Raw genomic sequence first — 11,194 nt, forward strand, 5'->3', positions numbered from 1 at the left:
AAAACATATTTTACAATTTATCTGCTTTTTTTATTAAAGAGAATCATGCCACACATATTTCTTCCCCTTACTTAATATATCTTGGCAATCTCTCCATATCAGTCCTCTTAGAGTGCATCCTCATGCTTTTTTCTTTTTGTATAGTTGCAGAATGTTCCGTCATGATTTATTGGACCAGTTCTCTCCAGATGGACGTTTGATTTGCTTCTATCTTTTGCTCTTCCAAACAATGCTACGTGAAGCCCCAGGCCAAGGGCACAAGCATTTGAAATCTAGATAGGTACTGCCCCATCGCCTGCATGAAGGGTTCATATTTTTCCAATATTTTAATTCTCTAGAGTGGGAGCCCTTCTGGGCAGGGGCTCTGTCTTACTCATCATTCCTTCCTTGGCTGTAGCTAGAAAGTGCTTAATATACGATTGTTGGATTAATTCTTACTTGAAGGCACAGCTAGAGGGGAATGAAGGTTACGACCCTTGAAAGGGACATAATCGTTAGTGAGCTAGATCAGCTCCCCTCATTCTCTTCCAAAAAATTAGAGGAGAGAAGACAAAGTAAAGGCTCGAGTCAGGGTCCTCCCCACATCCTGAGAGCCAGCGGACACGTTCACTACATACTTTAGAAAAGACCATTTATTAGTAAATTCTAGAGCTCTAAAGTTTTAATTTTACCACCTTGGAGACAGTGAAAAGATCAGCAGTCCCCAGAAGTGGGGGTGGGAGAAGAGGGATGAATAGGCGGAACACAGAGGATTTTTAGGGCAGTGAAAATACTCTGCATGATACCAGAATGACGGATACACGTCATTGTACACTTGTCCAAATCCACAGAATCTACAACACTAAAGAACTGTGATGTCAACTATGGACTCTGAGTGGTTATGATGTGTCAGTGCAGGTTCATTGATTGTAACAAATGTACCGCTGTAGTGGGGAATGTTGATAAGGGGGGAGGCTATGCACGTGTCGGGGCACGAGGTATATGGGAAATCTCTATACCTTCCCCTCAATTTTGCTGTGAACCTAAAACTGCTCTAATAAAGTCTTAATTTAGAAAAATAGCATTAATTCTTTAAAAGAATATTTTATGCCCCTTTAAGGTTATTATTTTGGTGCAAAGTCACTTTTAAAGACTGTAAAGTTTCTATGGGGATACAGCCTTCCAGAAATACCAACGGTAAAGCCACGTGAACTGGCTTCCCTCTTTTGTCTCTGGGAAGGACTGAGTCATAGAGGGTCCTAGCAAATGTTTCAGGTCACTGTTAGTCAGGGGACGGTCTGGGAATAGATGAGTATTTCTGATCACACGGGCACAATGACGCATCGCGTTAAGCGCAATTATGAACACTAGGGCTTTCCAAAGCTTTTCTGGACCATCTTCATTTTCTCTCTTCCAAATTTACCTGAAACCTTACGTGTTCCTTGTAAGTGGGTCTAAAACAATTTGTTGATATCAGCACACTTTTCTTTGAAAGTCTAGAGGACTAGAAAAGACTAAATGCAAATTTAATCTTTGCCAAGTTAGTTTTTCTTTTACAGAAAGTGCCTGCTTCAAAACATACTCTTCTTTATCCATAATTGGTACAGCGCATATTTTGTGCAAAAGTAAACAGAAACCCCAAAGTCCTTAACTTCTATTCCAATAAAAGTCCTTGGTTTCTTCTCTTCAATTCTTAACCCAGCTCAGAAGGTGGCTGGGTCTCTCTGAGTGTGTTCACAGACACAACAGTTGCACTGCTTTCCACAGTTAGTTATTTCCCAACATCCTGTGAAATAATCATATAGGGCAGCCCTCATTATGTTCTATATCAAAATAGAGCTGACATCTACAAGGACTATTCATGTAGCTTCAATGCCTACTCAAAAGGCAGAGACATTTTGGTGAAAAAAGACATGCAGTTATCTCTGTCTTCCATCACTAGCAGCCCACGCGACTGATCACAGCCGTTCTAAGCCTCATCGGCCTCAACTGCTAACTGAAGACGTGAAGTCTTATTTAGATTTATTTTCTCAGCAGCCATTATAACCCATAGTTTGATGACTCACACTTGATATTCCTGGGAGTCTCCAAATAGTAGACTGGCACACAGATTCAAACACAGTTGTGAAACAAATGGTTGAAAAATATATATTATTGGGAGGAAAGAAAGACAGAAACCATAAGATACAATGATGATACATCAACAGTGTGTACGGCAGGGTTTCTTAACCAGGGTGCCAGGATGGCTTTGGGTGGTCCATGACCCCCTGATATTACATGGTAAACTCTAAATGTACACACCTATGTGTATTTTTCTACGAAGGATCATTCTTCAAGTCTTCAAAAGGGTGTGAAACCCTTCCTGACCCCCCAGATGGAAGAGGAGGGTACCAAGTCCAGTTAAGTTCCTGTTGCGATGATGGATCTGTTCACTTCATTCCTTCCATCTCTTCCCTTTCCTCTTCCCTTAACTGAATCATTGATCAAAAGGGCCCTTGGCTGAAAATATTTGAGAGCAACTTTCAAATTCCTGATTTTTTTAATCTTTTGTACCTTTTTATTTTCTAGAATTCTTTATATGTCTTTAGAATGGCTGCCTGTGGTTTCTCTCTGAATTCTTTAGTGAGCTGGCTAAACCTTGCTTTGTATCGCGAAGATGTCTGATGTATTGTCTGCGTTTAAATTTGCATTCCAGAGTCCGTTTAAAAGCTGGACTGAAAAGTAAAGAGAATTCATTCAAACGGCTTCTCTCAGAAGCACTCCTTCTGCCCGGTGTTAATTTTTCTACCTCAATTTTTGCAGATTTTCTATACATGATGAACATTCTCCAGTCACCAAACTCCTCATTTGATACACTGGAGTGAGTTAGGATTGGGGATTATAGTGTAATTATTTGTAACTAACAGAATTAGTTGCCATCTGATTTTTCTAGCTGTTTCCATTACTTATCTCAGTTTGGGTCTTTCTGCCTTAACTCTGGCTTTAGCTGGTCAGAAGCATAAACAAGCGAACTCAGGGCCCTCAGCCCCACTTGAGAAGCTGGCAAGATCACCTTCAGAAGGTTTTTGCCCTTTAATACTCTTCCTAGCAGTCTCGATCCTTATTACTTTCTTGCTTTTTCTAGAATAACCTGGAAGTTTTAAAGCACCTTATTTTTGACATATATTGAGTTTATAAGGACATTTCAAAATGAGCAAGTGTAACTGTTTTTAGTAATAAAAATGCCATCTTATAGATGTGAAATCTTTGGAGGGTTTTGAAAATATTGTGGCTTAACTTAATTTCCAGAGAGGAGGTGTTAGTCAAAGGATAAACAGTTTTGGTTACATCAGATGACCAGGTCCTAGAGACCTACTGTGCAGTAGTGTTTGTAGTCAACAACAGGGTATTGGATGCCTGAAAATTTGCATTGAAAGAGGTTCAGTGTCCTTCTCTCTTTCTGTCTCTCTCACACACACAAATAATGATAACAAATGAGAGGGCAGGAGGCAACTTTTGGAGGCGATGTATAGGTTTACGGCCTAGATTGTGGGGATGGTTCCACAGGTGTGTACTTATCTTTAGACGCACCAAGTTGTATACATTAAATATGTACAGCTCCTTGTAGGTCAATCCCACTCAATAAAGTGGTTAAAAAGGACATAATTCCCTTCTGTGAAGTGCTTTGAGGTTCTTAACTCATTCTCTCATGTATTATCTCATTTATTTCTCCAAACAACTTGGCGAGGCTGGCGTTACCCTGGCATTTTACAAATGAGGAATCTGAGGCTGAGAAGCTTTGAGCCCTGGTCGCCTGCCTACCTGACCTGGCAGAGGCCAAAGGCAGGACTGGTGAATCCAGGACTGGCCTCTCCACAGGCCTGTCTCTTGATTTTTTTTCTTAAGCTTCAGTTAAAGACAAACCTCAAATAAACTCTCAAATTACCAGATACTGAGAAACTAGTGATAGAATAAATTTCTCTAGTCTAAGGTTCTTAGGTTGTTTTTTTTTTCCCCCATAGATCCCTGGGCAGTTTGGTGACGTTCTTCTCAGAATAATACTTATAAATGTGTAGAATGAAAATATACAGGATTACAAACAAAACCAAATATATTAAAATACAGTTATCCAAATATTTTTAAATGTGCAATACTGCACATCTGTTAAATATCAAGATGAAAGGATAAATGCAATATCTCGCGTAAAATTCTAAAATAGTGAAAACATAAAAGCTATTTCAGGGTATCTGCAAGAGCTGTAAAAGGACATGAAAATAATGAATTTCTGTTGGTGACAAAGTGCTAACCACGGAGATCTGTTGCCTACCTTTATAACGAAAAGAAATGCTAAATTTCACTTAAAGAATATTGAAAATAGGCATGCAATATTTTTCCTCGACCAAGTTCGTGGAACTTGAGGCCCCGAAGTGTGGACCAAGGGGCAGCACCTGCTCTGGACTCGGAGGCCGTGGGAACAGAGCGGCTTCTGCATGCTTCCCGCGGGCGGCATCATTGCCGTTTTAGGCGGTGAGAAGAGGGTGCTTACCTTCCAGGGTCTCGCACTGGACCAGGTTGACGTAGTCCCGCTCGGTCAGGAGGCCGGCTTTGCATCCTCGCACCAGGCCCTCCAGGTAGCCGTGGTCCACGTTGAAGTACAGCTCGGCGCCCTCCAGCATGGGGAAGGGTGGCCCCGGTTCGGGCTGAGACAGCTGCGCGTGCGGATGGGCCTGGAAGGCTCGCGCCGTCTGGGAAAGGTGCCGGCCGTGGTCAGGAGCTCCACGGGGCAGGCGGTCAGCTGACAGTCAGGGTTTGCATGACCAGTCTCCTCCGGCTTAGGGGCTTTCTACAAGGGTGCTCAACCTTGTTTTGTTTTCACAGCAACAGTGAGTCAGCTCCATGATCCGCTAAACCCAGAAACAAGCCGCCTGGGGTAGGAGGGGGAGAGTGGGAGAAGGTCAGGCTGGCTTCCCTCCCAGAGCCCTGGGCCCCCTCCCAGCTTTGCCATCGAGGCCTGAAACCTCCAATGTTTTGTAAACATTCCTCCCCATCAGTTTCTGAGCTCTCAGTTGCAAACCCCACTGGTCCTGATTTTCTCCAGGACTATTAATATGAAGAGAGAGAAGGTTTTTGGTTTTTTTTTTAACTTATGTAAATAGACCAAATGCCAGCAGACAGTTTGAAAAATCCTGAGAAGCAAATAGCAACACAGTTGTTTGCAAAACAAATAGTAATGTCTTAACATTGCCAAAGGCTGGTAGCTGCCCCCACCCCCCAGGGTCAGAGCCCAGAAAACAGTCCCCAGGAAGCAGATACACAGTGCCGTGATTCTCCAATAATAAGCCACTGTTGCAAAATTTGACCATTTCTAAGTTGCCCTTAGTTTTCTTTTTCCCATTTGCATCTCATGATTCCTCTGAGACGTGTATCTGAACAAATAGTGGTATTACCCAAATCATCGACGAGAAACCAGCTCTCAGAAGCTGGGAGGCAGCCCAAAATGCACAGTGGCAGTATAGTAAGTATTTAATGAGGCCAGGATTTAATTGTGGAGTTTCATGCTCCAAAAAGGAGGGCTCGTTCTCTCCTATACTTAGCTGAAAAATCGTGTCAAATATCCTGAACGCTATTTTACATGCATAGTATTTCACTGTCATGTATATTGCGTCAAACTCTTAATTGAAGTTAAAATGCGAGAAATTCTCCAGTCCCTGTCTCAGGGGTTTCCAGACTGTTTAGGAGAAGCTAGAAAAGATTAAATCAACGGAAATTCTGCTTTAGTTATTGAAAATCACAGAGAACCAAATTTAGCTTGGGATGGTGCCCAGCAATGCGAAAGTATTCAATAAATAGTTGAGGTTCTTATTATTTCATTATCATTATCCACCCTCTCCCATAACATACTCAAACTCAGACCTCAAACTCGAACTTACACTCTAAACTCAAACATACTCAAGCTCCCTGAGTACATTTTAGGTTGAACCATGTGAACATACCACTTTTGTAGGTCAAAAAAATGGTTGCATATCAGCAATTTTATACAGTTCGAACTATTACAAAAGCACTATTAAATAAATGATAAAAACAAGCTAATTTCCTAATTGTTTTACAAGTATTCATGTGTTTGAATAATTATGTGTGGTTGGTAGATATTCTATATAATATGTGCTACCAAGCATTTCTTCTCAATTCTTGGTTTAATGATGCCACGATGGTAGTTAGAATTTGACCATGGTGGAAATATTGACACCATGGAAATAGGCAAATACTACCAAGCAGGGCATAATTCATTGTTGCTTGTTTATCTGGACTTAAGAAAGTGATGGAGAAAATGTTAATAAGGCAAATTAAACTTAGTGTGTGGTGTCTATAGCTGTTACATTCTGAATTGCAAAAAACTTGAAGAAATAGTCTTTCAGTATTCAAAAACTGTTATGAGTCTGCAAAGAAGCCACTCACATTGTACCTGACATGTCTTCATTGTTTCACTTTTGTCCTACTCTTTAAAAGAAATAAAAATATCAACCAACATTCATGTGGGAACTACACTTGTTTATCAATTGCAGCCATAGTTTGGCTACGGATACGAGAGTCGAGCAAAGATCAATAAAAGCATTCTGTGAAAATCAGTTGACTATATGCAATTTACAATAAAGAGTATTATTTTATTCTTATTAGTAAATTGGGTGATACACATCCTTTATATTAGTAAAACTTATAACAAATAGATACACATATTTTTTGTGGGGAAAGCTAGTTAAACATGTACAGCACAACACAAAATCTTCAAAGTTTTACCTAGAGCCAGTCTTGCATGTCTACATGCTCATAAAAGAATGGACTGTGTGTATGTGTGTGTGCAAAATAATTTTCAATTTGCTGTATATTAGATTTATGTACTTTTGATTTATGTAGAGACAAGGTCCAATGTTTCTTTAAAATGGTAGACACCTACTCTCTCTGCTATTGGTATTTCCCCTTCCTTCACGTTATCCCTTCAACCTGGCAGAAGCAACAGCATCTTGTAGGGGAGGAAGACAATTCCTCTATCCTCCAGGTTCTTCTGGCTGGTCTACGAATTAAATTGATATGAGACAGAATTACAGGAGAAAATCGAAGATAGCTTTATAATGTATATACATGAGAGAAACCCAGGAAAGCTGAGTGACTCACCAGAATGGCTGAGGTCGCCACCTTAAATACCATTTTCAGCTAAAGGTAAAGGAGGATGCTGGGGGTACTGATTTGGGGCTTCAAAGGGAGGAAGGCAATTTACATGGAGATGGAAATGCAAATGTTTGGTAAACAAGTGTTTGCTGGGCCGTCTGTAGACAATGTTATCTTATGGTATTTGCTCCTTCCTGGAACAGGCCTTCTATCTTAAATTCCTTTAGGCAGTTAGGGGGGAAGGTCAGAGTTTCTTTCAGAGTCTTTTGTTCTTAAAAATAATCAACCCAAACAGACACATTTTGGGGTGGCCAATTCTGATCCTTCACAGTCTCCTTTCTGCTAAAGGTACTTGTCAAGAACGGGGTCAAACTCGTGAGCAATGAGAGGAAACCCAGTCCAGTGACGAGCATACGGAGCTTCTTCATAAATGGGTTCTTATGATGGGAATGAAATAAAAAATGTTCATTTCCAGGTTTAAATTACCAACGATGCTTAGGAGAGTGGGTTCAGGGTGTGAAAGTGTGGGTTTAAGTTCCTTCCTCTGTCTGAGCCCAGTGTTTTCATGTGTAAAATGAGGATGATGACAGTTACCTCATAGTCTGTTAGGATTAAACGAGATAAAATTCTTAAAATGGTTAAGACGTGGGCATGTGTGCGAAGCAGATAATAAAAGAAGCTACTGCGATGGCTTCTCCTCTTCCCCTGTCATTACCAACCATTGTGATCCTAATCTCTATCACTAGGTTGCATTTCTTGGAGCCAGGAGCACTGTTTTGCTCACCTTTCTCTCTCAGGTGCTTAGTAGCATGCTTTGAGCAGAGCAGATATTCACTAGCTCTTTGCTGGATTAACTAGAGATGGACTTCCAAAATGACCTGAAATCACTCTGACAGAATCTTTAGTTCCATGTTTCTCTAGGAAACGCGTATTTGGTAAGCATAGCTGAAGAATGAGGGTATTTTGTGGTTTTGTAGCATGATATACATATATATGTGTGTCTGTGTAGGTATGCTTCTCTGTGTAGGAATATAGGATTTGTTGTGACTTTCTGTAAATTTTAAGAGCTCCCAAGAGTCATTAGTTTCATAGCATTAGAGGATCAACTTACTCTTCCAAGGAATGGAGAAATTCCTTGGAATAAAAGATATAAAAACTCTTTTTCTAGATGCAGTAGGCCCTCCAAAGGACAGTGAGGAAGCAAAGCAGATCCAGGCTGCTCCCTGTGAACATTCCTCTCGGTGTCAAGATGCAGCCGACTGAGGCAAGCCCAGGCCTTACTGGACTCTGGGGTAGTTCTCAAGGTGGACAGCCAAGCCCGCCCTCACACAGTCCCTGGGAGTGTCTTCAGAGGTAGAGTGCTCTGGGGGATGCACCTTGGGGGCCCAGGATGTCATCTTCAATGACCTAGTCAAAGGCCGTTTTTTTTGGTTTTTGCTGAAGAAGATTCACCTGAGCTGACATCTATTGCCAAGCTTCCTCTTTTTGTATGTGAGTCGTCACCACAGCACGGCCACTGACAGATAAGTGGTGTAGGTCCATTCCCGGGAACCAAAGCCAGGCCGCCAAAGTGGAGCATGCTGAATTAACCACTAGGCTACTGGGGCCAGCCCCCAAAGGCCTTTCTCTTAAGATAATGCAGACTTCCCCTCCCATGCCCTGTTGGTAACACCCTATTTGTAATGCCTGGGTTAGTCCCTTTCCCAACATCAGGGTCCTGTTGACCTGCTAATTTGCAACTAAACAGCTCTTTGAGAACTTTGAAAAAATGTATCCTGGGCATGTTTAATATATGTTCTTTGTTCTAAAAAGATACAAGGCTGTACTGAAACCCATGCTTCTCCAGAACCCTTTCTAAGCCCTTCCTGGGTTATAATTCTCACCCTGGCTCAAGTAAAACTCACCTTATTTCGCTTATCTATAGAATGGGTATTGGTTGTTTTGCGTTGACATGGGACATTTCAAACAATTACAAAAGGAAACAATACTATAATTAATCCTCATGTGTCCATCAACCAGCTTCAATAATTATCTGCTCACATCCAATCTTGGTTCAGCTTTACCACAGATCAGGGAGCTTTTTCTGTAAAGGGCCAGAGTCAATATTTTAGGCATTGTAGGCCATACCAGCTCAGCTGCAACTACTCAACCCTGCCATTGTAGCGGGAAAGCAGACATAGACCACTCATAAATGAATGTGCATGACTGTGTTCCAATAAAACTTTATTTATAAATCTGATGGTGGGCCAGATTTGGCCTCTGGGCCATAGTTTGCCAACCCCTGACCTATAACCTTGCCCACTGCCTCCTCACCCTGAATTATTTTCAAGCAAATCCAAGATATCACATTATTTTAACCATAAATATTTCAGTATCTATCTCTAAAAGACAAAGATCCTTTAACAATATAATCATAATTATATTATAATACTTAAAGTTATTCCTTAACAATAAACACCCAGTCAATGTTCAAATTTTCTCAACATAATTTTTATTTTTTTACACTTGGTTTGTTTGAATGAGGAGGCATTACATTTGGTTTACACATCTCTTAACTTTCTTTTAGGTACACCTCCCCTCCCACTAGCCCTGCTTTTTAAGAAACTGAGCCACACAGTTCTAGAATTTTCTATGGTTTGGAATTTGCTGATTGCATCCTGAGTGCCATTTGACCTATTGCTCAGTCTCCTGTAAGTCCTATAAGTTGGTAGGTAGATCTGGAGACTAGATCATTCTTATGTTAGATTTTTTTGCGAGAGCACTTCCCAGCATTATCGAGTACTTCCATCAGGATGCACGTGACATCCGTCTCTCACTTTTGTTTAATGTCAGCAGCCATTTATGATCACCACCCAGATCCATTGCTTCATTCAGAGTAACAAAACGATTATTTTGCAGTTTATCTTTCCTTCTTCATTTATTAGCTGCAATACTTCTGTAAAAAGTAACTTCTCAACATCGAATATTGGTTACCCTAGTTTACAGTTCATAAAGAAAGGCAGGATAAATGCTTACCTCATTTCATTTCCTTACCAGTTTTCCAAATAATGAGTTGGTTCTCTAACATCCTCCAAAAGTGACCAATAAAGGCTTTCTTAAAAAATAAAAAATATTATTAACTTGCGTGTTTAAACATAGTCAGCATGTTCTTTTGATATAAACTTGGTCGTCTTTGGTGACTTCCTTGCTTTCTGTAACAACAGGATGTTCCATGCTCATTTTGTACCATTTTTGCCCAGACCCGGAATCAGCTGTTTCTTCGAGGAGCTGTGGTTTAATTTTGCGGTTCTTGATGTGTGATCACGACACGGCGGCCTCTGCAGGGCGGTGGGCAGCTCAGCAAGGGGGTGAAGGCCCACACTGCCCACTGGGGGTGACACCTGTGCACACACATGGAGGCAAGGCTTTCGCAGACTGTTTGCATAACTTTTCTCCCGGGTACTTAAGTTTTTCTAATTGGAACATGTCAAAACAAACCTCCCCATCAGTCCAAGAAAAACATTATGCTGAATAAATGGAGTTTTCAAGCCCCGTGAACTTAACTCCTGTGTGTGTTCTTCAAGAATCCCAACTTGATTCAAATGGATTACAGTGAGAAAACCCAGAGATTGTGGGACAGGAACAGCTCCGGCAACCAGGACTGCTCCCTCGACCTTGACTCAGAGCAGCATCGCATCACAGGCTTCCTACAAACAGAGGAGGATATGAGAACCGTCATCAAATCCATTGACGCTCAGGGCTGCTGCAGCCAGAAGGATCCTTCGGTGTGAGGTTAGAAGTGGGACCGTTTGTGCTTTGTTGACTTTGGATAAAGTTTTAAGGGTGTTTTAATGTTTTCTTCTTCTTGAAGAGAAGACTAGAAGTATTTCTGCTGTCGGCTGGCTATGAAATCTGCCCTATGAGTGATTTGTAATCTGCCCTTCACCCTAATGGTTCACCTTCTGTACTTTAACAAAATAATATGTACACTTTTGTAAGTTAATTAAACCTGGACCTGACACAGTACGTCTTTCTTCATAATATCCCGTGTTCTTCAGTGACCCTATTTAATTTCTTTCTATAAGTCTGTTCT

At 41.1% G+C, this 11,194-nt stretch overlaps 1 protein-coding gene across 2 annotated transcripts in view; it reads right to left on the reverse strand.

Moving 5' to 3' along the window:
- The window catches only part of ATP6V0D2 (ATPase H+ transporting V0 subunit d2), a 53,413-nt gene extending 43,096 nt beyond the window's left edge, over nt 1–10,317 (reverse strand). Inside the window, exons 1-2 of one of the 2 annotated variants that reach the window (XM_070221380.1) lie at nt 10,156–10,317; nt 4,505–4,883 (exon numbers count right to left, since the gene is read on the reverse strand). In XM_070221380.1, coding sequence (XP_070077481.1) covers nt 4,505–4,634 — 130 coding nt within the window. In that variant the 5' untranslated portion in view covers nt 4,635–4,883; nt 10,156–10,317. Of the gene's footprint in view, nt 1–4,504; nt 5,043–10,155 lie in introns of those variants that run through there. The other variant, XM_001488417.5, reaches the window with a different exon arrangement.
- Nucleotides 10,318–11,194: the final 877 nt, after the last annotated feature.

The sequence above is a fragment of the Equus caballus genome, chromosome 9 (genome assembly GCF_041296265.1).
Source record: "Equus caballus isolate H_3958 breed thoroughbred chromosome 9, TB-T2T, whole genome shotgun sequence".
Lineage (NCBI taxonomy): Eukaryota > Metazoa > Chordata > Mammalia > Perissodactyla > Equidae > Equus > Equus caballus.